At 37.6% G+C, this 27317-nt stretch overlaps 1 protein-coding gene across 1 annotated transcript in view; it reads left to right on the top strand.

Moving 5' to 3' along the window:
- IL17REL (interleukin 17 receptor E like) overlaps positions 1-27317 on the top strand; it is a gene marked incomplete at both ends in the record, with an annotated part of 49842 nt that overhangs the window by 12160 nt on the left and 10365 nt on the right. The window contains 9 exons of the mRNA XM_082308580.1: positions 8718-8745; positions 14451-14600; positions 15379-15488; positions 16979-17093; positions 18707-18751; positions 19584-19723; positions 19887-19958; positions 22185-22248; positions 25627-25790. Coding sequence (XP_082164706.1) covers positions 8718-8745; positions 14451-14600; positions 15379-15488; positions 16979-17093; positions 18707-18751; positions 19584-19723; positions 19887-19958; positions 22185-22248; positions 25627-25790 — 888 coding nt within the window. The remainder of the gene's footprint in view (positions 1-8717; positions 8746-14450; positions 14601-15378; positions 15489-16978; positions 17094-18706; positions 18752-19583; positions 19724-19886; positions 19959-22184; positions 22249-25626; positions 25791-27317) is intronic.

Here is a 27317-nt window from a genome sequence, read left to right on the forward strand (position 1 = left end):
ACTGGCACGGGTTGCCCAGAGAGGTGGTAGATGCCCCATCCTTGGAAACATTCAAGGCCAGGCTGGATGGGGCTCTGAGCAACCTGATCTAGTTGTAGGTGTCCCTGCCAATTGCAGGGGGGTTGGACTAGATGTCCTTTAAAGGTCTCTTCCATCCCAAAGCATTCTATGATTCTATGATCTCTGAGGCTGCAAATCTCAGTGCTGTCAGTGCTGCTGAGGGATCTTGACTAAGTTTTTCTTGTAGCCTCTTCTGTGCTACAGAGATCGTTATACCATCCCAACCTCAAAGCATGGGATATCCATGGTTGTCTGGAGAGCTTGTAGAATCTATGATGTCCTCCAGTTTTTCAAGAAATGGCCAAAGTAATGGTTGACTTGATCTGGTGTTGGTGACAGTACTGCTTCTAGCAGGATGCTGGCCTTCGTGACCTCTAGAGACCCCTTCCACCCTAAATTTCTTTGACTCCATTTTATCACCCCCTGTATGAGATCTCCAGTCACTCACTGAAATAGCCATTAATCCTGTGTTAGAATGTCCCTCTCTCATTGTTAGACTAGAAGTGCTGATTTGGTAGATTAGTTGTCCTCTCAAGTAGTTGAGTGGTCTGAAATTTTTGACACTCTGTGTATGGGATGGTGCTGATTTATACCAGCTGAGGATATGGCATTCAAAGTGCTTTTTAATTTTACTTTGTTTGTTGTATGCAATTCTGTTTTGTTAACAACTTGTATTAATATTTTAGGAAACATGACATCGAAATGATTAACTTTTATTTTATTTTATTTTTGGGGGTTTTATTTCTTAAAAAAAGAAGGTAGAGCATACTGTTGCTTCAAGAAAATTCTGCTTCTAGTCCTGGAGTTGAAGCATACAATAAAACAGGCAGCTTTTATTTCAAACTGTCATAGCTCCCTTTGGTCCAATAAATTTAAAAGCAAGTGGTTTCTATGTAGGTCCTTTTTGTATCACAGCATTATTTTTACATACAATTCACTTACAAAAAAATACAAGGGGGGGAATATTCTTCCCAGTTGTGAGACCTCAAAGCAGTATTGTTTTGACTGGACATTCACTTATAGGATAAATGCATGTCCCTGCAAAGAGTTCCCATATATATAATTACTGTGCTGCCAACTCTTTCACTTGTTCTGCTCTGTAAAAGGGATACAGCCAAGCAGCCACAGTAATGGTCAGAAGACATTATATGCCACATGCAGTCCAGCTAAAATGCAAGACAGTCCAGTTAAAATATGGGAACAGGATTCCTCTGCAGTGGTACAGTGGAGGAGGACATACTGACTTGAAGACAGAAGCCTTTGTTACACCTGAATAGCAGCAGGTAAACAGAAGGACAAAAATCTAAGGGGCCTGAGGGTCTTGTGTTAGTCATGTGCTCCTGCATTACTGAAGTACTGCTAGGCTGTAATGGAAGTCTTGGCCTCGTGACAAACAGTAGGTTGTGGACGACAGTTACATACACGTGTGAAATGGCAAATGGCGCAGGAAACAAAAATTGGTAAAAGGCTATGCTTTAGACAACTGTGAAGCCCTACTGAAGATTGTCCAATAATCTTCAGTAAACCCAATAATCTCTTCCCTGTTTGTTCATTGTCAGGTCACTGTTTAGTTGAGAGCACATCAACATGGCATTAACACAGGGGGATGTTACCTTGCTCTGTTGGACACAAGCCAGCTCTCATCCAAAAAGTGTGTGACCCGGTTAGCGCTGTACTGAGCCTGAGCTTAATATCCCACTTCTCGGTAGAACTTATCCTTTCAGGTTCAGCACTGCACTGATGTGATGGGATGGGTTTTGTTCAGCTTGGAAGACATCCAGAGAGACTCGGAGCTGGATAATTTGTTGGCATGACTCAGATGTTTTGTTTTTAGCATTCTGTAAAAAAATCCAGCAACACCCAGGTGCTCTTGTAGAAGCAATAGTTCAAAGTACTCCAAAATAATGCTTTGCCGTAAGTTCAGGTGCCTATTTCTTTTCTGTATGGATAACAGTCCAAATATTTCCTCCTATGATTGCTTAGCTGATCCCATTGCACACTGTTCACATGTATCTGATCACCACATTGTCAATAAAAGTTGAAGAACAACCTTGTGGCTTGCCAAAAATTAAAAAGGATCATCAGTAAGATAGTTTTACCTTGGCAATGAAAGTAATTACACATGAGGTCAAAACAAATACAGATGCTTCTTTTGAGCAAAGGTCTTTTGGGGACATTTTATCAGCAGGGCTAACAATGAATTTTTAACAGTTCTAAATTTTCATATTATGTGTATTAATCATTATAATTCCTCTAGTTCTCAGTAAATATAACCATAATTTTATTCAATTGCCAGGTGTGTTCTGTAGGCCTATTATTTTTCCTGTTCACCCATTTCCAATAACATTCTTTTTTGTATAAATACTTGACCATGATATAGTTAAGACTTTTTTTAGTGGGATAGGAATCATTGTTATCCCTCTGCTTTCTCTTACTGTAAAGAATTCTGCTTCCTTACATTTAGTAAGATAAATACAGTGGTAACCTTTATAAGGATAGAATGAGAAAAGTCCCGTGAGGTTCTCATCCCCACCAGCATCAAGGACAGGTAAAGTGCAAAGCCTTCACCTGTGAAAATAGCTCTGGAAAAAGCTAAAGCATACTTGGTTATTTCCATTTGTGAAGTTCTCCCTAGATAGTTTCTGGAGCTGAATGTCTCTGTGAAAGAAATTACAGTCATTTGTTGATTGTCTGAGGAGCTTATGATACAGCTTTGAATCCTCTCTGTTTCCATCCAAAGTTCTTAAATTGTATAGATCTGTATCACTTTGTCTGTGGCTGTCCACTGCTCAAAGAGCTTTGTCTTTATGGAGGTGACTGAGATCACATTAGCATTGTCAGGTTTTTCACTAGAGGCCATGAGAAATCATTCAGGACTCTTACGGCCCAGCATCTGTAGGCTCTTCCCTCCACGAACTGAATGGGGTGAGCAGATGGAGAAAAGAAGGCTGCTGCTGGATTGCTTACGTAGAAAGGGATAAGTAGCTCCCTCTCTGTATTGGAGGATAACTGCTGATAGGACATGGTTGGGGTGCTCCCAGTTGAGACAAAGAATATCACCACTTTACAAGGCACCGAATAAACCCTAGTGGGAAATTGTCTTCAGAACTGTGCATGGTTCTGGTCACTCCATTTGAACAGATGCATTAAAGTAGAAATAGCTGCTGGAAAAGGTGATGGTAAGAAGGAAAGCCTGTTTTATTAGAGAGGAATAAAAGAGCTTGGCTTTTACAGTCTCACAAAAAACCTGAGAAAAGGTATATTACTGGTTGTAGATAAATGGAAAGTAAATTTTAGGGTGGAAAGCATCTATTTAAAGATAATAGGCACAATCAGAAGTCAATACAAGCTAACTATTATTGTGTTTATGTTAAAAATCAAAAGATTTGGTGCTGGCAGAGAACAGGGCTTCCGGAATAGCCTTGGCTATTGGAGCAGTGCGCATGAAAGCCTGACTGATTTTAAAATTAAGCTTCACCAGTTTTTGAAACAGATTAGATGATGATAACCTGTGGTTATCAGGCGACTAGACCCAGTGATCTGGGAGATCCTTTCTAATTTTGTGCAGAATAAGATGGATTTCTGCAGAGCATCCCCTCTCGACTGGAAATCAAAAAGAATATGATTAAATTCATCATCTTTATCAGCCTTTTGGCTACAATTTCAACATCAGTTATTGCAAGACCACACTTTCCCTGTGTTGTGAGAATACATACAATCCCATGCTTACTTTTAATGGTGGACAAAGATCAGAAATTGCTGGAATAGAGGGAAACATCAGAATATGGTCATGTTCCTTTTTCTCTGCCCTCTTTGACAGTTGAACCTAAAGTAGGAATGTAGGTAATAGCTTTGCCACTGAGGATCTCTCAAAAGGGGGAAAAACTGTTCCGTCTACATTCACTGACTTTAATGTAGGCACCTTAATGAATGAATGTTAAGTGTCTGACAACCTGGTCCCAATCCAAGAATACATTTTAAGGTGTTGTCTTGGTTTAACCTCAGCCGGCAACTAAACACCACACAGCCGCTCACTCCTCCCCCACCCCCCAGGGGGATGGGGGAGAGAATCAGAAGAGTAAAAGTGAGAAAACTTGTGGGTTGAGGTAAAGACCGTGTAATAGGTAAAGCAAAAGCCGTGCACGCAAGCAAAGCAAAACAAGGAATTCAGTCACTACTTCCCATCGGCAGGCAGGTGTTCAGCCATCCCCAGGAAAGCAGGGCTCTATCACATGTAATGAACACCATCACTCCGAATGCTCCCCCCCTTCCTTCTTCTTCCCCCAGCTCTATATGCTGAGCATGATGACATATGCTATGGGATATCCCTTTGGCCAGTTGGGGTCAGCTGTCCCAGCCGTGTCGCCTCCCAACTTCTTGTGCACCCCCAGCCTACTCACTGGTGGGGTGGGGTGAGAAGCAGAAAAGGCCTTGACCCTGTGTTAGCACTGCTCAGCAATAACTAAAGCATCCCTGTGTTATCAACACTGTTTCCAGCACGAATCCAAAACATAGCCCCATACTGGCTACTATGAAGAAAATTAACTCTACCCCAGCCAAAACTAGCACAGGCGTTTTCAGGCATATTGCTATTCCTTATGGAATTGTGGAAGAGCTGCCACCAACTCTTCTATGGACGAGGTACAACAGAGCTAACAGGTAGACTGTGAAACCAAATTTGCCTCAGACACTTTCCTGCATGACAGAATATTCAGGGAATAATTTCCACAATTCTGTGCTTGATTCAGTGCCTAAAGATATGAGAGGAAATGGGAAGCAGGTCTAATCTTTGTTTCTTTTCCTTGGCAATTTTAATTCATGAAAATACTCTCTGTGCCCCCAAATCCAAGTCTTCCTGTGCTGATCTCAACTTTCTTCTCTACAGTCTTTAAATAAAACAATGTGATATTACAATTGGGTTAGATTGAGGAGAAGTTGCTGTGCTAGCTAAAAATTTGGCACCACACCTTCTATTCAGAACGCTGCACGTTGGTGGTGTCTGTTCAGATAACCTCTAGCTACAGTTGAGTAATACCACAAATGGGGAAAACCCTAGAGAAATAGGAAAATCCCTAACTATTTGTGCATTGTGTAAGTATATTTTGCTTAGGCTCCTTGCCAAAGCAGATATGAATCAAAGATGCTCTCTGTATAGGAGTAAAACGTACTATCATGTTCAGGGTCTTATTTTTGCATAAAAGACACCCACGGCATTTGTGAAAGGGGAAGAAAATTTCCATTCTGGTTTTAGGGTGTTATGTTTTTCTATTGCATTCATCACTGAAAATTCCTGAAAACAAAAGATATAGAAAGTGGGAGAGGAACTTGGTTAATTTATTTGAGTTCTTCTTTGAGACAAATGGTCTCTTTTGACTATTTTGCAAAATGATTATAAAAGAAAATACCACCCCCACCCCCCTTGGTATTGTACAATAAAAAGAAACACTTACAAAAAAAAAGGAATTGAGCTGTGACCAAATGCTTGCTGTAACTGGCAAGTGTTTGTGCAAATGTTTGATTATTTATGTAAACCTTCCCAACAACTCTTCACCCAGAACAAAACCAAGTGCCCAAGAGTGACAAAACATCTCCTACCAGAAAAAAACATCACTGATGGATATGTTTCTTTTTTTCCCATGGAGAAGATGAGAAAATAAATGCAAGATGGTACTGGAAAGTGCTCAGATGGTAGGATTCATCTGAACAACAGTGAAAAACAATAATTAATTAGGATAGGCTAGAAGGTATAGGAGGATTTCTGCATTGTCCCACAGAAGTGGGTGGGGTTTTTTTTCATGTTTGTAACTTAAGATAATTTATTTACATATATGATTTGCATTTTTCAGGTGTCATAACAGGGACTCCAAAGCAGTGGCCTTCTTTAAGTAAAAGGCTCAGTCCTCTGAGTTTTGTGAGATTTTTGTTCTTTACTTCAGTGAGATCTTGTTTTTTTTTTTTCTAATGTATTTTTGCACCATGATTGTAACCAGAAAGAACAGTTAGAGAAGTTAATTTAAAGATGATGCTCTAAGAAATTTTGACTGACAATTGGAAACTCTCTCAACCACCTAACCAAAATATTTTCAATAATCTGGCTGCAAAATGGGGAGTTAAAAATATGGGAGTAATTTGCTAAATTATCAACCTCATGAGAGATTAATTTCTTCAAGTAAGCAGTTGCTCAGCAATTGGTTGATCCAACAGTTAGGTTTTCTCACCAAGAAAGCTAGCTGTCTAATTCACTTACTCGATTTTTTGCAGTCATTTTGTATATTTGTTTATTCCACTCCCTAAGGCCATGAAGAACCTCAAGTAAAGAGACTGAATTCAAATTGTCCTTCTGCATATTCCTACAGGGTTTGATTAGAAATAATTCAAAATCAGGCCTTTGAAACAGCAGTTAAAATTCCAGTAGTTTTATATGAACTGGCATGTTCCACTTTTATTGGTTTAGTGTTGCCCTGAATTATTCAGAAAGCTATAGTCTTCTTTCTATTGATGAATGTGCATTGGGAGAATCAGCACAGTACCAATGAAGCTTTTTTGGGGGGGGGCAGAAATAATTCATAAACGACAAATATTTCTATGAACACGTTGCAGCAGAAATGAAGTCACATCAGTTATGTTTTTCAGCCCTTCAGGGGGATTTGAGGAATTTATGAAACCTTTGAAATAGAAGTACCCTAGTTTTAGAATGGTTATGTAAAGAAGTTTGATTACCTTTATAAAATCATAGAATGATTTGAGTTGGAAGGGACCTTTAAAAGCCATCTAGTCCAACTCCCCTTCAATGAGCAGGGACATCTTCAACTAGATCAGGGTGCTCGGAGCCCTGTCCAACCTGACCTTGAATGTTTCCAGGGATGGGGCATCTACCACCTCTCTGGGCAACCCGTTCCAGTGTTTTACCACCCTCATCATAAAAAATGTCGTTCTTATATCCAGTCTAAATCTACCCTCTTTTAGTTTAAAACCATTACGCCTTGTTCTACGTGACAGGTCCTACTTCTTTGAGTGTCGATGTAGTGTTGTGTAGAAGCAGCCAAAGCAATACCTTTAACAATGTCACAAGTAATTTTGATAATCTTCAGTCTATGAAAGTATATGACTATCCCTGTCTTTTTAAAAAAAGTGCTTTAAAATACCACCTTTTATGCATCTGCACTTTTCTGAGTCATAGTGACAAACTGCCAATTGTAAAAGATGAAAAACTTACCTCCAGAAGTGATTATTAAAAATAAAAGTGCCAAAAGGACAAAAGAATGAGAACTAATACAGATTAGATACTGGTCACTGGTTTTCTAAAGGCCTTCTTTAAAAACCATCTTATCTAGCTAAAAACTTAAAAGGAGCAATAAGGGACAGAAACCACACTTCGCAGGTTCTCTAGGCAGCTGCCACAGTGTAGCTAACATGCTACCATTTCTCACCTGAAGCAATAATATGATTTTGCTCTACAGCTGTGTTTATGAGGAGGACAGAATTACCTGTGGACAAAAGCCTCATGGAAGACCAAGCAATAGCTATTTGATGATGTGCTAATGGTTACCCAGGCTGCAGTCTCTGTGTTTGTCTACAACTTGAGAACTACAACCAAATGTCCACTGAGAGATTTTTGCGGGCTCTAAAACTCACAGATTGTTGGCTTATTGACAAGATCCTAAAATGTTTTAAAAGGACTGAGAGCTGCCAGTCCATGTGAGAGCAGAGGAGACAAGGTGGTGCCTGCTCCTTTTGCGGGTGTGACAAAAGTGTCTCTGAATGAGACGCTGATTTTAAAGGAAAGCAGGGGGGAACGTATATGCCGTATACAAAGGAATACTGGTATAAGTGCTATGTCAGAAACTTGAATGCCAGAGCAGCGGAAAACTATTTGCTGGCTAAGTAATAGCCTTTCTTTAGAATTTCATGAATAGTAGTCAAAATAAGATTTGTTATTTTAGTGTGTGGTTAAGTGTTTATTTTACTGGGAAAATGGATGTCATCTGTCTGAAAGATAACTGGAAACTTGCTAAAATCTCAGTGTCAGGTTCGCTTTGCCTCTTACAAAAACACTTTGCCACTTTAACACGGTAAGTACTGTGCCTGAGTAATTTCATTTTCAGGATTCTGAGCCAGATAGTTCTCAGAAATAAAAGGGCAAGTCTTATTTCTAAACTTCACTTGCAATTACTGTAATACTTCCTTCCATTGGCCTGGTGTGATCTTCTAAAAATCATGTAATATTCAACAGTGTTTTAGATATCTTCCATTAAAAAATTGCTTGGTTTATTTGCCCTGGTATGAAGCAGTCCATTGTAAAGTTTGACAAAACAATAAGCTATTGGTCAGTGTGGATGGCAGTACCTGATAAAATGATGTCTGTATTTGATGGAACTGTTATACTTGTTATAACAATTACATCTCAGGAGAAATACATGAAAATAAGGATAATGCTGATCTTGTGTCCGCATACACATCAGGCTGTCATATGCATTAGTAATGTGTATTTTCTCTGTATTTGAAAATCTTTTTTTTTTATCTTGAAAATTATTTCTCTTCTGGACTGTGAATATGTTTACCTCTTTGAGGTATGTTTATATTTGTGTACAATGATTAAGCAATATTTATTTTTACTGTTACCTCAACTTTTATAATTTTTTTGTTTCTGTTTGCAGGGGATTCATTGTAAAAGCAAACCTTCCAGTGAGTATACATCATTCACATTTTTACTACATTTGTTTTTGAAAGATAAAGATAATTTATTGCAGATAATGAATCCACTTCCCTGGTGACATCAGATCACTGTCATGACAGGGTATTTATCACCAGTTTCCTTGGACAAAACATTGTAAAATTGGTAGGCTCTGCTAAATAATAGGTTAATAATGACTGTGCATTGTTGCTTTATAATTTTCCTTATCATAGATTGTCATTGCGAGAATTTGCTTAGTCATTTCACATGTTTTTATTGCTTCTGCTTATTATTATTGCCTACAGTAATAATACAGGCTCTTGAATTACCTGAACTCTGAAGCCTCCATCAGTCACTCCTCCAGTACACACAGTCACTTGACAGGGAAGTACGAGGCAGCTGCCTTGCAGGCAGTCCCTGCTGAGAGGACAGTCCTGGCTGGAGGCCCAGCTCTGAGCACTGCTTGTCTCCGCGGTGCCTTTCCTGGATCCGTGTGGCAGAGAGTCCACAGACAGGGAGAAGCCGTGATGTCGAGCCGCAAGCGTGTGAGATGCTGATGCTATGGTGTGGGGCATGAGCCCAACGTCAGCTGTCATGAATCTTACTCTGGAAGCATGAAATTTACGGGACACATGTTGAGGTGGAGAGAAGGAACACAACTGTGGAAGGGATGAAGTTAAAAGTCTCACCTGAAAAAGTCTCTAGTCTTCTGCCGGCGAGCAGAGTGAACCATCAGTGGCAGGTTCAAGGACTGCGAATGAATCTTTTTAGGATTAGGCAGCTGAGCTGCTAGTTACACAAACTATGTGGAAAGCAGAGGAAGAAGCAGGGGTGTTGACATTTGCTCTGCCTAGCACGCCTTCATGCCCTTGGGCAGCACAGGCTGAGGAAATTAAACCCTTCAACCCTGGTCTCAAAGGAAAGGATACCTGCAATACTGTTGGTTATGAGTTACAATCTGTACTGGGTATTACACAAATGCAGATCTAGATAGTGGAGACTCGCTACAGGTACCACAAGCTGGTGATTCATTCCACCCATCTTAGGACAAGGTGATTTACGTGCTGGGAGGGACGCAAGAGGGGTTCTCCCTCTCTGTTGACTGCCAGAGGTGCTTAGATAATGCACATAAGCTTAAATTAGATGTTTAGCTCTTAGCTGGATATAGACTTTGGACACTGAAGAGTTTGTAAACTAAAGATCCTTGTCTTTCGAGATGATGTACATGAAGCAGAGCTCGTTGTAGGTTTTCAGTGCTGCCTGAAAATGACTTATCAGCTGTCTGTAATACAAGTAACATGTAGGATGGCTCAGCCTTATAGGGGTGATGAAAAAACATATTTTAGTCTTCAAGTCTTCATCCTAATTCACTTGTGCAACAGTGGGTGTATACTCATTTCCATACTTCCTTTTCTATAGTCATTCATTTTATTATTTCTTATTTGAGGTACAATTACCTTAAAAGACCTTAACTGTATAATAGAGCTCCTTTGCATAGTCATTGCTTTTAGCTGCAACAAAAAGCTGACTTTATTTCCTAGAATTTGCAGCTATCAGCTCAGTAGTATTTGGCAATGTAGCTTTGACCCTGCCTTCTCCCTCCTCCTCTTCTAGACTATTAGTAGTACATAAAGGCTACTGTAGTATTTGAAATTCACTGTAATATATCCAGACATCGATATCAATATATCAATGATTTTAAAAAAGCCTTACATTCTCATAAAATGTATTTGGCACACTATATCACCATGTTGTCCAATACCCTTGAAAGTTTGAAACATGTTCTGAATGTACAACTATGAAACCCTTCTAATTTACTGTGCATTGAAATCTGTTGTGAAAGAGAGGCTGTCAGTCTGAAATTTAATCAATTTCATAATTGGTGTAAGTACTTTTAAGTAGCGAATTTTGGTATTTATTAACTGAAGTGCACCATGTGGTTATTTTAGAAGAGCATATCTAGTTTGTTTATGAATTTTGTTGAATCATCCTAATGCACAGATGCAGCAGATACTGTGGTAAATCATATGCAAATAGGTTTGAAATGCTACTCTAATTCATACTCATGGAATGATGCTCCAGTGAAGCAATTCTAGTGTGCTTTAGAGCTGCTTACAGATTTAGCACTGTCAGTATCCTAAGTAGTTCAGATTCTTACAGTTCTTGTAGGGAAGAAATACCAGGCAAAAAACCAGTTAGGATTTTTTATCAGGTGTTGGCCTGGACCTGTTGTTAATGGGTTTTCTCTGTAATTTTTTTTGCTGTTCTCCAATTTCACCTTCTTGCCTGAGGCTTCAGATTATCCATCTAATCATTTCTATTGCGTATTCATTGCTCAGCTCTGGCTTCTATTATCCAAGTGTACATAAGGTGTGTTTTGCTGTCATGACAGTTCTGGGTTGATTGCTGCATCATCAGATAAAAAAATAATCTGCTGTGCTTGAGCTGATGGCAGAAGTACAAGGAAAGTGTCTACATGCTGAATAATAAGCCTTGGCTTCTTTATGCCTGGGCTTATATGTGTCCATAATTAAGGAATCTTTTATTACAGCAACAATCCCTCTCTCATGTAGGGCTAATTACAGTTATAATTCATAAACATAAAATTTAGGCAAGATTTACTCAGCAGATGCTTTGTGTAGCAAGATGTATCTTCTATGTCTTCTGAGGTGTAGATCAAACTACTCGTGAGAAAAGGAAAGAGGTGTGTGTTCCAGAGGAAACTGTCTAAGGGGGGGATTAAAAGATGATAAGGTGAGAGCTTACTGAAGAATTAGTCAGAAATGAGTCTCATACCGTGATGATTTATAGAATGAAAATTATTTTCTGTCAGGTCTTCCTTGTATCATCTATTTATTGTGATCCAAAACTAACATCCTCATGCATGATATGATCCATTTAAATTATTATTAATGAGATTTGCAGCATCTTTTGCAATTCTCAAAATGTATAGTAAAATTAATGGGAAAATATCCGGAGTGGAAGAGTAATTTCATTTTATCCAGTGTATTACTTATTTGTTCTCAGTTTGAAGGTAGAAACTGTAATCAAGGAGGACAGTGTCCCTGCTTATGGACAGACAGTAGTCTCTAAAACTGTGCATCTGCCTGATACTGATCCAATGTCAGTAGCGCACCTCGGTATGACTTAGGATTCTCCTGAGAGAGTTCCAAGCCTGTGACATCTGATAATACCATACCTCAGGCGGTAATAACTAAGGACTGAATTCGATTAAGTCATGACAGTCTCTCCTAAAAATATGTAGGGTCAAATAATATGGTCAAATTCACCCAAACAGAATACTTTGTAAAGAACTGTCAGCTTTGACAATGTATATATATACACATTGCTCTTCCCTTAAATCATTTCTACACAGACATGGGAATGGGCAAGATTATAGGCCTGGATCAAGAAATTTACACCACCAACCAAGGAATTAAGCAGAAACAGCTGCTCCTGGGTACCATTTGGTATCCACAACTGCATGTCATACGATGCAGTCAAGAAAATATCTTTTGAGAGAGACAGACAGAGCTAAAACTAATCATCACTTATCACGTTATTAGTAATTATTTCCAGGTAGTTCTGCAATATAATAACCTCCCAATTAACTGTGGGTGGATTGATTGGATGTTGTACAATAACTCTCCAACCTGAGATACCTTCAGGATTAGTTATTACAACACCCATTCTTGGAACACGGAATATAGTGTTCACATCTGGCTGCTGTGCCCTGTACTTCTTAAGGCTGCCTCATCTCTGTGGAAACACGTTTACAAATTCTTCAAAAGCCAATGTACTCCACTGCTCTTAAAGCCTAATTTGTACATTTTGAATGATCTGTGCTTTTTCTTTGGTTTGCACAAATTGTCTTCTCTTGTCGCCAATATTGCCTTGGATAATTGAGAGTTGACTACTGCCAGTTGAGGTAAAGTGTCCTTGCTTTTCCATTCTTTTCCATTTGGTTCATATTAGCATGTCATGTTGCCTCCAAAAGATGCTTAATGGCACAAAACCAGGATAATGGAGTGGAGACTCAGGTGTGAAGTATTTGTCTTTTCTGACTTTTGGTATGTAACATGCTGGACTTATCCTAATACCAAGTGTGAGGGCACCTTAAGGCCTGACAGATTCAAGCCAAGATACAATGTTTATGTCAGCCTGTCTTCACATTCTGCATGTATCAGTATCTGATCCTTGACAATGGGCTTCAGCTGCAACTGGACACTGTGAAAGTGAGGATCTCATAATATAGAAAGAGGTCCTGTACAAGTTAATACACTTTCAGTCTTTAAATTTAGAGCACTTTCCTTCATTGGAGGGGTTGGAGGGGTAAGTAAGGATAAGCTTTGCCCTTCCTCCTCCTCTACATCCTACCTTTCCTCTGTGAGAACTGTGGATGTGTCTTCCATGTGAGTCAACGGGCACCTGATGATCCAAGTTAAGAGTTGTTACCCTGTATTTTATGGCAAGCACACTACTGTGGCACTGCTATTTCATACTATGCTCTTCACCATACTAGTTGAACTCCTCTAGGAGTGTGTTAAGCACTATGACTAATAAGAGTCAAATGTTTTTTTGTTCTTCCAACCTCTCCCCAGGGGGAGGAGAATGTGCAGTAAAATACTTGTACTTGAGTGTCTTAACTTTCATGTTATGTCCCTAAGTGAGAAGGGTAATAGATATTTCAAAGAAATTGCTATGATGTAGTTACAGCTAAAATGAGGTGAGCTGCATTGTATACCACAAAGCCAAGGGACAAAACCCAGTCCCCTGGCTGTTTGTTCTGATAGTTTCTTGAACTCTTAATTTTTGGGACTACAAACAATCTATGTGAGGTATAGAAGCCCAAGGAATGCATTGGGGATTAAATCCACTGTACCAACATAAATTCATAAACAAAAAACTGATTTCTGTGCAGGGTGATCTGAGAAGTAGAAAGAGATGAAATATGGCTACTTGACGAGATTTGGGGCCTTAAGACTTTTTTTCCTTTTGCATTAGCCTACAGAAGGTGGCTGTGCAAACCGATATCCTAAGGCGTTGGGATGACTAAATTTCCGTAGGAAAATAAGATGAGACATAGTAGCTGTGTCCTGTGCCTACTGCTTACACCTTGAAGAAGGCCTGGATAGTATTTATTCTGCTTTTGCTGTTCTGGTCTAAAGCAGAAGGAAATCCTGCAGGTGTGAGGGATTTTTCCATGACGAGGAATGCAATGGTGCCCTCTTGTGTGAAAGTGATATTTTAACAGCAGTTGAGACCATCGGCCAATCCTAAAATTAAAATACTACCTATGAGAGTGCTCACAATATACAGGTAATGGTTTTGAAAAAAAGTTTAAATAAACTATTAGTCTAGCCACGATCTAGCAGATCTGATTATTTAAAACCACTGTTAGTCTAGGTGTGCTCTGCTAGCCTTAACTGTTAGAAGTGTGATTCCTTCCCCTTGTGGGTTAACACTTCCCTAAGCCAGGAAATTTATTATCAACCCCATCTGTAATGTAGTTCTTTCCACCCGCCCCGCATTGCTAGTGAAGCCAACTAGCTATGTTGGCCATGTGAAAGTCTTAGGTAAAGTACTGGCTTTGCTGAAGTCAATGGTGACTTTCCTACTGATTTCAGTAGAGCTGGAGCTTCACCTTTGGCCCTTTCTCTCCCGCAGATATCCTGTGCACAGTGAGATTTCTCTGTCTTTGTATTTGCATTTGCAGGTGGCGTTTTTAACAGCTTCTGCCATGATGCTCCTGCATCTTTATCTTCTATGGTACTGAAAAGCATGAAGATCTCAACAGTGATGAAATGCGTCCAAGGAAGCCAATGCTCTCTTCATTTAAACATTAAAGGAACTTTGAGTCTGGATGGTAGGAAGCAGATTTGCTACTGAATCATTTCTGTTTACTTTTTGTTTGTAGCTGCTCAGCCAAATTTTGTTCCATATTCAATATTTGTGTCCAAGCTGTTTCCATGTAATTATATCAGAAAGATATTTTTTGTGAAACCATTCTACTACAAACCAGGATAAAGCCGTGGCCCTTCTCAAGGGAATGAGAATTGAGATAATTCAAGACAACTGAATTTTTACTTCCAATATAATACACTTGTCCTCTACCAGTGCCCCAAGCACACTGTTGCCCTTTTCTTTCTTGCTCTGACACGTGTGCATGCACACACACACACATACAAATTCTGTCTGCCCTGGTAGCTCAGACATGAGTGACTGCCCCAACAGAAGGAGAAACAGTTTATGTGTCTGAAGTTACAATTCTGCACTAAAATAAAATGAAAGCACTCAAACTTTTTAGGCATAGTCTATTTTTACTAACGCCCTGCCATTCATGTGCTTAGTGTGTTACCATTTAGATATTTCCTGGTGTGCTTCACTCAGAGTTAATAGGTTTATTTTTTAAATTTGCATAAGAATTTACATAATTAAAGCTTTAATTTATAGCAATCTGTATTAAATCCTTGCTCCTACCTTCCGTGTGTGTTATATATAATGCCCCTTTTTTAACAGAGATAAAATACATGTGCCTTTCACTTAGAAGGAAAACTTATGATATGGTATATTTTAACTTATTTTTTGTTTTTCTTAAAGATGCTCAAATTATATTTTTGAAATCTGTTCCTAACTCATTTCAGAAAATATCCGTGGGCTGGAAATATGTTCTCTTTCACTGGATACACAGCAATCTCAGTGCACAAATGTGAGATTTGCTAGGAAAAAAAGCAAGATGCTTAATGGAAAGAAGGTAGACTCCTTTTTTTGGGTTGTTTTTCATTTAAATGTTTATGAGCCTTTGGAAAGAAATATATTTTGTATCTCTCTTATTTTCTTCTCTTATCGACTTTATGGAAAACTGCAATGAAATGTATACTTCAGCATTGTCAAATGAAAGTCCATAACAAAATGTCCTTTTATAACCCATAAATTCAATTCTCCACCATTTCATACTTCTTCCACTTACCTTTTTGCAAGAGAAACTGCCTCTGCAAAGCCTGATTTACATATCAATCTTGCTAGCTTTTTTTTTGTGCCCACCAAATTGTGGGGAAGCTTTTGTAACTCCAATTGCTATGAAGTACAATGCCACAGGGATTTTAAGTGCATACGTATGATTTATTTAAGTCCCACCATGTCAACACAATTTACACATCTAGAAGACAATCAAGTGCCTAAGCATTTGTGCACATCTGTCTTAAATTCATGGTAATAATTGCAACAGCAGAGTACAATTTTTTATTAAACTAAACCCAGAAGTATTTGTTATTAAAATTTGCAACTGGGAAAAAAAAAAAGAACCATCCTTGACTAACTATTTAAAATACATGAATTTTTGCTTTCAGTTACTGGTGGGTAGCTGTTATTAATCCCATACAAAATGTGTTACTTTGTGTGCTTTGTAAATGTTATATTGATTGCACATGTGAAACAAAGATCTTCTCCCAAACTGCTATTGTAGTTTACACTCTGCATCACTTGATGATCAAATGTCCCTATAGGAAATGCAGGGCCAGCAAAGAACAATTGGTAGCTTTTAGAGTAAGGTAAGTTTATAGGCAAGACTCAACAAACATATTTAATGAAATTTTCTTAGTTTCAGTTCAGTGACTAGAATGGTGACATAAGATGTCTTTTATCCTCCAAATACCTTGTACCAATTAGGAGTATATCCAACGTGAAAACCTATATGGAATTTAATAGTTACTGCCATCAGTGAGGGAACGACCTGCTATAACTGCACCTCAACTTTTGTCTCCTAAACTACTTTCTTCCTTACAAACTGTTACTGGAATGAATAAATTTGCTAAAGTTGCCATTGAATATTTAAACAGACTTTTTTTTCCTATTCTGCAAGTGTTTGTGCTTGTAAAATGCCTACAAACTGGGACTTTTGGTAGTATGAAAGACCTTTTTGCTTTTGAAGTTCAATAAGCATTGGGTACCTGTATTTCTATGCTTTTAGGATTATCTGATAGCTTGTAGATATTTGGATTTCTGGAAGTGAAGAAGATATAGCGACATCCTGAATTAGAAGTAATGATACTCTTTGAAATCCTTTCATTAAGTGGTATCTGCTTCTTTTACATTCTTAATGCTACAATATCTGACTGCTTAATGCTCCTTGTAAATATAAATAAGTCTGAACAAAGAATATTGCCTGCTTTACTCTGATAACCAGTGGTTTTCATGTATTCTGGAAGTCATGCACAAACTTGATTTTATAAATGTTTTAAACAGGTACAGGTACAATTCAATTGCATTGAAGTCAAGGTAGCACAACACATCTATGTGACCATGAAAACAGTACCAAATTACTGTGAAGTCAAGCTGAGTCAGGAATACTATGTTGAAGGTAGGAAAACATCTTAAACCAGATGTTTTTCAAGAAACATCTTTTCAAAGAAAAAACCCAACCCAAACCAAAAAGCCCCAAATGCAAAGCCAAATCATGTTCTGGGATACACTGATCTAACTGATTGTAGATCATGTATGCCAGGACATTCTACATTTCAGTGATTTATTTTGTGCCTATAAATGTCTGACTTGCTATAAAAAACAGAGACCGGAGTTTATAGCTAAAAGTACATGGGAAACTGAACTACACTATGCATTTGTTCTAATTGGCCTTCTTGTGATTGGCACATGCCCTTTCTCTGCCTGCAGGTTCAGTCCTGTGTGCTCTCTGTGCATAAGATTGAGCCTCTGCTTCTCTTCAGAGTTAGGCCACAGGTGGTTCCAGAGGTTGAGGAAAGCTTAATAAGAAAGTGTAGAGAAATTTCCTTTTACTTTCATTAGCTAGCTGTTCTATCACCTGTTTTCATGTAACTGGATAAGACGAGGTAGCATTTTTCCATGTTTTTGTTGTAAAGTGCCTACCATATGCATATAAAAATAGATTCAGCACTGTGGTCCAACCAAGATACAGTGCGGCTAGTGAAGACAAGTGCACCAAATGGTGGTGCAAAAAATGAGATGAGACCCCTTGTTCAGTCTGGTGCCTGGATTTGTCCTGCCTTTCCATCTCCAGACCCCGTGGGTGGGTGGCTCTTGCCCCTTGGTACAGTATCATCTCTTGCACACAGCATCAGACACATTGTGGCTGTTTCACACTTTCATAGAAGTAAAAACTTTTTGTATTTAAAAAGTCTTTCATTTTCTTGATAAATCCTGATTCACTGTTGAAGTAGATATGTACTTTGTGAATAGAGAGGGGGGAAAAATAAGGTTTTATAAAGCCCAGTTTTAAGACACTTGACAAGGGTGAGTAAACAAATGAAAAGAGGAAATATTTCTCTGGGGAAAAGAACTGTGTGTGGAAATGAGAGCACAGTGCTGCTCTAATACTGAGTTAAGCAATGAGAGGTGAAAACAGTAGGCAGCACACTATGAGCTGATTTAATGTTCTTAAATCAAGATTTAAGTTTTGGAGATACAAATATTAGATATAAGCTCTGAAAGTGTCACCTGGCCTCTAATTCTGCTAAGCTCCTTAGGAGGTAAATAGGATGTTTCTTTGTAAGTCTAGAGCAGAGTCAGAACAGCAAAAATACACAGTTGTTTATAACAGAGGGATAAGTCTGGTAAACAACAGGAGTAGCATTCAAGGAAAGAATAAATGAAATTATTATTATTATTTAAATTATTGTTAGGTACTAGGTAAAGAAGTGCAGTGTTATACCCTAGATTGCTGCCTTAAACTGCTGATGAGGTTTTCCAGTAGAAACCCCACACTGGTGAGAGAGTTCCTTAAAGCAAGTTGTGATATAATCTCTGTGTGTGGTAAGGGTACTTTTCTTTTTTGCTGTTTATCTAGAAGTGGATGTACATCTGCCTTTAAAAAGGGGTATAAGAGAGAGGTTTCCTGTTGGGAAGCTATCGGATAATTTGGCAGTTTATTTACACAGTTATACAAATAAAGCTGCACTGAAGAAAACTCTGAAGAAAACTCTGGCTTTTATTTTGCAGATTGCAGGAACAGTGATGTGGGAAAATATATTTCAGATTGTTCGGGTGAGCTGATCTTCTATACAATTTAAAGCTGTGAGATGTTTCTGGTGACCTATGCAATGATATGTTTTCATAGCTGAATAAGCAGGGAAAAATGATGATTTGCAACTAACACTAATAATTACCATGTAGTTGATAGATAATGTCCTAGAAAATGTGTTTCTTTATATTGACTTGGAAATGCTAGATAGCAGATAAAGATATTGACAACCTATTTAATACTTAAACTTTTGGAAGTAGGTTTGTGTCCTTTTCAAGCACTTAGGATTGCTGGTTTTATATTTTGTCTACAGACAGACCTCATAAGTAGATTGAAATTAATTTGCCAAACTGTTATCCTGATTTTGGCATACCCATGAATACAAAAAAAGTAAAACATCCCCCCACATATTGTACTTGTCTAACATAGTTGCACATATTCTCTATGCTATGTAATTGGAACTTTGGGATAATCAGCTTTTATAGTAGTATTAGTGTGTATATTTCAAGTATCTGTACATGAACTACATAACATTTCAAGTACTAAGGTTGAGGTGAAATTGGTAGGTGTCCTGGCCTCTCAGTATTGCCAGTGCTAATTTAAAACTGAAAAATATTGAAATTTATTCTCATGAAAATTATTATATCTTAGAAAATAAGAATACCTTTAGGAATATCAGGATATAAAAAGAATTAATTCAAACATCCTAGGTAAGAATCTACAGATGTTGAATTTCATCTCCATCAAGTTACAAAATATATTCTGTACCTTTTATAAAGAAAAAAACAAAATCAGAAATAACAAAGTAATAAAGAAACAGATGTGATAATTTCATGCTTAAATTTTCTTTTTCAGCTGGAAAGTTTGATTATAATGTAGACAGGGCAAGGAAAATTATATCAGTGAATGTATCCAACTTTCTTCGAGATCAAGATTATTACGTTCGCCTGTGCCACAAATGGTTTACCTGTGAAGATGCAGGGGCATTTGCTGTGGTGAGTTAAAGCTCAAAGCAGTTTGTTGAACTGGTGGGGGGTGACTTGTAGATGGAAATCCTCATTGAGGTCATAGTTATAAGAAATGACCTTCTATATCTTTATTTAGCTTTATTAAAAGTGATTTACTGTCCTGGATTCATGACCATCTTTTTCATTTCAGATAAAAGGGAAGGAATCTTTAAAATCAGTTTCTCTGAAATATTCTCAGCTACTTCCTTGTCTTTGCATTGAGGTAATACAATCTGGAATTTGGTATATACCTGATTAAAGAAATTTTATCTGGGATTTGTGCTAAGAAAGGAGGCAAAATCTGCAGAAAAAGGCTCTAGACCTAAGCTTTTGACTAGGGCTTGTCTGACCTTATGATTATGTAAATGTACAGGAGATTTTTTAGGAAACTAATTAAAACATGGAGATAAGAAGAAAATGGGATGCAATTTACATTAATTTATGGAAAGTATTGTGTAAGATTAATTTGACTTTTTTTATAAGCAATGATAAGACATAAAATTTAATCTGACTGAATTTCAGCATAGCATTGGTGTAGTATTGCATGAGAAACTAAAACAGGAATTGAGGAAGCTGGGGGTGAGAACAAGATTTGTATGGTAGATAATACCTAACTGGAGGGCTAATTCAAACTACTCCTGTTGAATGGAGCTGTGCTAGTAGGAAGGTTATTTAAGGAACACACTTAGAGCAGTTCTTATATAAATGTTTTCATCAGTGACATGGGCACAAAAGGTGGGAACGTGTTACAGAGATTTGCTGATAATATAGTTGAGAGGTGTAATCAAAATGGAAGTGGGTCAGGATAATTGGAAGAGACTAGAGATCTTTATACGTGAAATAACTAAAGGAGGATGAAGTGCAAGTTCATGCACTTGCTCTAATAAAAAGAATTCTTGCTGTAAGATGCAAGTCCTCATTTAGAAATAACAGTGGAGGAAAAAAGATCTGGGTGTAATAGTTCATCGCAGGATGATTAAACCAACATGCTTACATGATGTAAATGTGAACAAAGGTCTAGCGGGTTAGATTATTCCAAGCTAATAGGAAAGTATAGGCAAGGCCTTCTTTGAAATACTGTAGGCGATTCTTGTATCCATATTCAAGAAAGATTAATTGAAATGGAAGATGGAATGGAAGACACAAAAAATCTAGAATGGTTGGGGAATGGAGAGACTGTCTATAAAGGAAATTCAAAGAACATGTTTTCATTAGCCTGGTAAAACACACACAAAGAGAAAATGTGTTTGTTGTCTAAACACACATCAGAAGGGTTGCTTATAAGGAAAAAGAACAGTTTTTTTTAAGCTAAAGCCATTCTTGCCACAAGAATGAAGGGGGATAAACTTCATTCCATTAATATATTCAGGATAGCTACAGATTTTTTTCTGATAATCTGAGAAATGAGATTTTGGAATATCTTTCATGAAAAGGAATAAAAAGTCAGCAAACCAATTTAAAATGATCTTGGTAAGATATAAAGATACTATGTGACCTAGTTTCTCAGTGAATTTTACGGTAGGATTTACCTTGCGGATTAAGATACCTAAATGTAGATGTCCAAATGTAGATATCTACATTTGAATTAGATGTCCAAACTCTTATAGTCAATGGAGATCTAGTTCATGCAGTTAGTTACTCAACTGACAAAATGTAGATGGCTATTTTGGGATGTGCTGGGTAGCACTGTAGACTCCACTGGCTGTATTGGCTAGATCTTCATATGGCTACTGTAATTTGGGCACTTTAGTCACACTCAGATGTGTACGTTGTGGGCACCTAAAATCACATACGTCCATATGCGAGTTGAACTACAAGGTCTTTTCCAAGCCTGGTTTTTTTTTTTTATTCCACTCTGAAAGGCATGAGTTCACTGGAAAGATATTATTCCTCTCAGCATATACACAGAGAATTCCACAATATGATTGCTGGGTAAACAGATGGGAACTATCATTAATAGAAACATCTGCACATGAATCTAAATAATTAGGGTATAGTAAGAGCCATGCACATATACTTGCAGATTGGGTTAAGTGTTAGTCCTCAGATTTTAAGGATACATCCTTTACCATAGCAAAGGCCAGGAGGTCTGATATTATGATTCTTGAATGTCTTTTGATACGCCTAGAAAGTAATGACACTGTAAGAAACTTAATGAAAATCAAACTGAAGAGTTTCTAAATCAAATTGGGCCAAATAATTACTCAGAAATAGTAGGAATATAGTGCTCGAAGGGATCACCTTAGTTCATCAGCTCCAATCCCCCTAATGATGAACAATAAAATAGATATCTAGTGCAAAACATCCTTTAAAAAACTACTTCCAAAGCTTTCTAATAAACATGGCATCTTTATCTTTGGTGGAAAGGTTTTCTGTCGCATTCTGTCTGAAATGTTAAAAACTGGTGTTTCTGAGAATCTCTAGCTAATGGCTACTTTTTGGGTTGTAGGGTTGGCTGGCAATTCCAGATGCAAGGAGGATACAACTTTGCCCCTTTGAAAATGGCAAGTATTGTGTGATTACTCTTTATATGAGTGATTTTCAGCAGGTCCAGTAGTATGTCACAATTTGAAATTCATCTAAGGTGAAAACCATACATTGCAAAACTTAAAAAAAACATCGTATTGGTTTGTTATACTGTGGGTAGACGAAATAACTTTCAGAACAAATTGTTCATCAAGTTTATGCCAATATAAACACTAAGTAACTTTCTAGTCATTTCCCACATTTTCTTAAGTCACACGCAAACTGGCCAGAAGGAAGAAAAGCCACTGAGGTCAGCTTTGAAATGCTGATGTGAGAAGAGGGCTTCAAGGAGAGATTTGAAGGTGTCTGACACCCAACTTAAAGGAGGGAATAGGGAGTTGAAAAAGAAGACAGTTAAATTAAGGAATTCCCATACTTAATGGGAAATTATTCATACAAAGTGTTCCAGCAAAATCAGAGTTTGGTCTGACAGCTGAAAAAGAAATTGTCATATTATATAGGTCTTTAGTGGAAGTTTTACCAGGCAGATAGAAGAAAGTGTAGCCTGAAAAAGTGTTTTATTGTGTTAAGTCCAATATAAGTACAACAATATTTTTTCCCCAGACTATGCTAAGAAGCCCATTAAGGGATTTTAGTATTTGATTTAAAAAAAACCAAACATACCATAAGAGAGAATGAAAACACCAACCCATAACAGTGCATCCAAACTCCATTAAACTGCTTAGACATTCACTGCAATCCTTTCACATTCTTGCAGGGCTGATACATTTGTGTTAAAATGGAAGCAATTTCCTCTTTAGTTAGCCCAGCCTTCATTTCTGATTTATTTTATTGTGGCAGAATATAGTGACACTACAATTCCTTTGTAGCAACGGAGTGCAGTTTGACTAAATAAAAAGGGATTTTTTTTTTTTCTCTATTTATGCAATAGAGAACACTTATAGGAATGCTCAAGCTCTGTCCGTAGGTGTGTCTACGTCGTGTATTCGGATCTGGCTCTAAGGTCATCAAAGCAAAGCCTGTTGGCCATCTGCAGTATGAAGTCCTAACCTCCATTCTTAGTAGCTGTTCAGCCTGGGGCTGGGTCTCATGAGGCACAGGTTGTTTTCTTCCAGATTTTCTCCTATCTCTACCTATTCCCCGTGCTTGGAATGGTTATGCTTTGCAAGTGCAGGAAATTGGGCTTGTGGATCCCATGATTCCTTCCTACCTTCTGTATTCTGCCTCTTTTCCTTCCCCTCCTACTGCAGTCATTCTCCTCCCTGATGGCATTGAATCAGGACTATGGGGAAAGCTGAAGCATAGGTTACAAAGCTTTATGTAGTCAGAGGAAAGGCAGTATATGCTTTGGCACACTGAAGGGCTTGAAGCTTATTTCTGTCCATTTAGGAAGTTCCAATGGACAATTACAATTGAAAACTTAACTTATAGCTTTGATAAGGAAGTGAATATGGGAAATACTGTTTTATAGCTATACTTTTCATTTACTCAACCATCCTCCTTACAGAAATCTCAAGCAATTTTTCAGACTCTAGCACCCAGCTATTTCAGTATATAAGGAGTTCCAGCTTTTGAGCCACATTGTTTTCTTTTTAAATCTTTCTTTTTCCTAACTGACAGCTCTGTTTGCTGGAATATCTAAAGTAGATTAGTTCTTTTTTTGGCTCATTTATCATTGGTGTAATAAAGTTGGGATTATAGATTTAGTTCTGTGGTAGGAGGTAATTAACAGTTGTGTATCAGAAAGAAGCTCCTCATGTAATAACTCTTGCGTTAATGTAACTAAGATAAGAAAAAAAGGAAAAAAGAATGTCTACTGGTTACTGAACAATGTAATTACATGAGACTGAAGATGAATGAGCATCTTTCTTTATTATGATGTAAATAAGTAGATGCCACAAAGGAGTAAAACAGAAGGAAAGTGAGGTAATAAGTCAATGAGCAGGCCTGGAAACAAACCTGAGAAGTCTTAATTGTGGTGCTATTCTCTTAACTATTAGGATTACACTTACATTATATCTACATTACTACAGACTCCTATAACATTCAAAACATAGCTGTGAAAACTGTCAGAACTGTTGGAACCCAGGACTTTGCAGTCAGGTTAAATATTCTCTGAACATTAGCTTTATACTACATGTCCATTTATTAAAAACAGCATTTTAAAAAAAGAATAAAAATTTCCAGCAGTTTTTTTTAAAACAGAATAAAAATTTCCACTTCATAGAAAGTTTCAGTATTTTGATGTATACACATTGCGACACAAAGTTAAGACAGCAAGAGGCTTGGCACAATTAAAGGGTCTGGAATGTTTTTATTAGAAAATATCAAAAGGTTTTATTTCAGGACATTTCTGAGAGAAGGAATTGTTGTGCTTGATGGGAATTGAATTTGGGCACCTGGTGTTTTCACTCTTTGATGTACACTGTGTTTCTTCACTTTGGTACATTTTCTAGTCATGGCTATTGTTTGTTCACTCCTCTTGAACGTCCAACTGGCCACATTTTGAAGTTTTTGCTTCACAAATAGTTGCAGAAATATATTTTTCACCTACTTCTGACTATTAGACAAACATAAAACTTTCCAAATTACTTCTTGAAGTATGAACTGAAATATCAGTTTGAATTTCATGCTGGAAATTCTCTCATTCATGTGCAGGTAAATGGAAAAGAAAGTCAGTATGAAGTGACTAATTTGACCAATCAAATAAATAAGACAGCTTTTATTTTATAGTAGTATCTATTTAAGATAGCCCCAAATATATGTTGACTAGCTCTGACATTACAGTGTGCACAGTATACATAGAAGGAAGATTTATATAAAGGCTATAGAAAAAATATTTATTGTGAATTACTTGCACAGCTTTGTTTACTACTGGAGTTCTTGATATTCAGCTAAAGGCTTGAATTTATCTTTGTACATATACGTTGTGTGCATATAAGTCCTACAAAAGACATACAGAATCTGAGTCTCCAATACCATGACCCCTAGTCACTAATGTATGGGTTCATTCCAATTTACCATACACAGTTAACTGAGGGTCCTTGGTTAGGAATTTACTTGTGTTACACTCCCCCTGTGACTGATGGGCAGAGAATGCACTTCCAGTGCAACCTACTTAAGAGCCGAGGCGCCATTCCCTGGTGACGCCTATCTATCGCCGTAGTGGGAGACTGGTAAGACTTAAGCTCTCAGGTTGAGTACCTCTGGTAAATGCCAACACTTCAGTGGGATGAATTAAAGTTTTACGCTATTACAATGTGAAACACTGCAGTTCTGATTGGTGAAAATGACAAGGAAAAACAATGCTTTTTTTTTTAAGCACATGTATGGGTACCAGATTTATGACCAATTTTGATTCAGTTTTAGACATCTTGAATAATGTTTCCACTCTTTGTGCGCAGATACGAAGGTGCTATGGGATAATATTGTTTACAACCCAGTGACACAAACCCTAGCTTGGGAGCCAGCCTGTCCTGTGCTTGTCATGGTTAACCTATGCAGGTTAACGAAGTCTAACGACCTCTGTGAAGATATACAAAACTCTTCCAAAAATTCTTCTGAGAAAGTAAGAGCTATGCAGATTTATTCAAACTGTGAGATTGAAGGCCATGACCAAAGGCATGTGAAGAGCTAGACTTGGAATAAGAGCAGTTGCAAATTCCTCTCTTTTCTGGTACTTAAAACTATTCATAATCACAGCCTGTCCTTGTGAACTAACCACATGATTTATTCAAAGAGCTCTTATTGACTGACTCACTATTAAGAAACAAAAAGTGGAGATGACTGTGAAGCTAGCAATGTTTGCTAAATTCTTTGGTGTAAATACGGTCTGCTTTTCATTTATAGTAAAGGCATGATTCATCTGCCCGGACTTTACTGTCTAAAAGATAGGTGTTCAAGTCTATACTATTCGTCTCAGATTCCCTTTAAAGTAAGTAAATGAAACAGACATATTGAGAGGACAACTCTTCTCATCTGAAGATAGGCATATAAGAGAGGTCGGAAGGATTTCTCTCTGAAGGTACCTCTTTCTCTTCACTGACTATGACAAGAGTATATTGTAGTTAGATCACATTTGGATATTTAACAATTAGACACTTAAAATGTAAGTGAGATGAAGCTAAATCTCTTTAAATCTTACTGGAGACATAACGGTACCTTGGTAGGGCATGATTGTTTTGTACTCTGTTCAGATCTCTTTGAAGTGCCTTCCTCAAACTGGTCTTGAAATTGTGGGTGTTGAAATATTGCGTTCCTCAGTTCTTCCAGTACTTATGTTCTAAACTTGAAAAGACTTTTCATTGCATGTATCTTGAACTGCTTCATACTTCAATCTGAAGTCTCATGATGCTGAATGCACTGGATTTATGAGGTTGGTTAGAATTCTGGATTTCATCTTGAAAAGTAGGTTTCAGGCTTTCCTGATTGTGGAGAGAAGCCAGTACACCTGAGGTAACAACTGAAAAGGCAAATAAAATCAAATACAAATTCTTAATTTTTGATAATTTGAGAACTATTCTGATGACATGATTTGGGGGGAGGCTGACTCAAGACTGTTGAATGCTTTTTTGATTAGGAACTCCTGGCCAAGCATTTAATGATTGTTCACATTCACCATTTTATGGGTTTCAACAAAGCTTTGATCTTGCAAAAATAAATATATTTAATTTTATACATGTGAGGGGTCCCTGTGGGATTCATTATCTGCTGACAACAAGCACAACTCATTGTTTGCAGGAAAGAAAAAAAAAAGAAAAAAAAAGAAAAAAAAGAAAAAAAAAAGGAAAAAAAAGGAAAAAAAAAAAGAAATGCACTTAAAATGAGGTTTGGCTGGTAATGATCATATCTATTACCCAGAACACAATCCAAGATTAGTTTCTTACAGACAATGAATGTTTTCCTGTATTTATTAATATTCACGGACAGGATGAATTTTCCCTTTATTTCTAATTCATTCTAAAAGGTTTGATATTGATTTTGGTTCATTTCTTGTACTGTAACCCTGAAGACCATCTCTGTAGTGTGCTGGAGACTACTGCAGAGATTCCTCACATAGTGCCAGCTCCCCCAGTAAATCCACACGATGCTGTAC

This window comes from Platalea leucorodia (genome assembly GCF_965183815.1).
Source record: "Platalea leucorodia genome assembly, chromosome: 4".
NCBI lineage: Eukaryota > Metazoa > Chordata > Aves > Pelecaniformes > Threskiornithidae > Platalea > Platalea leucorodia.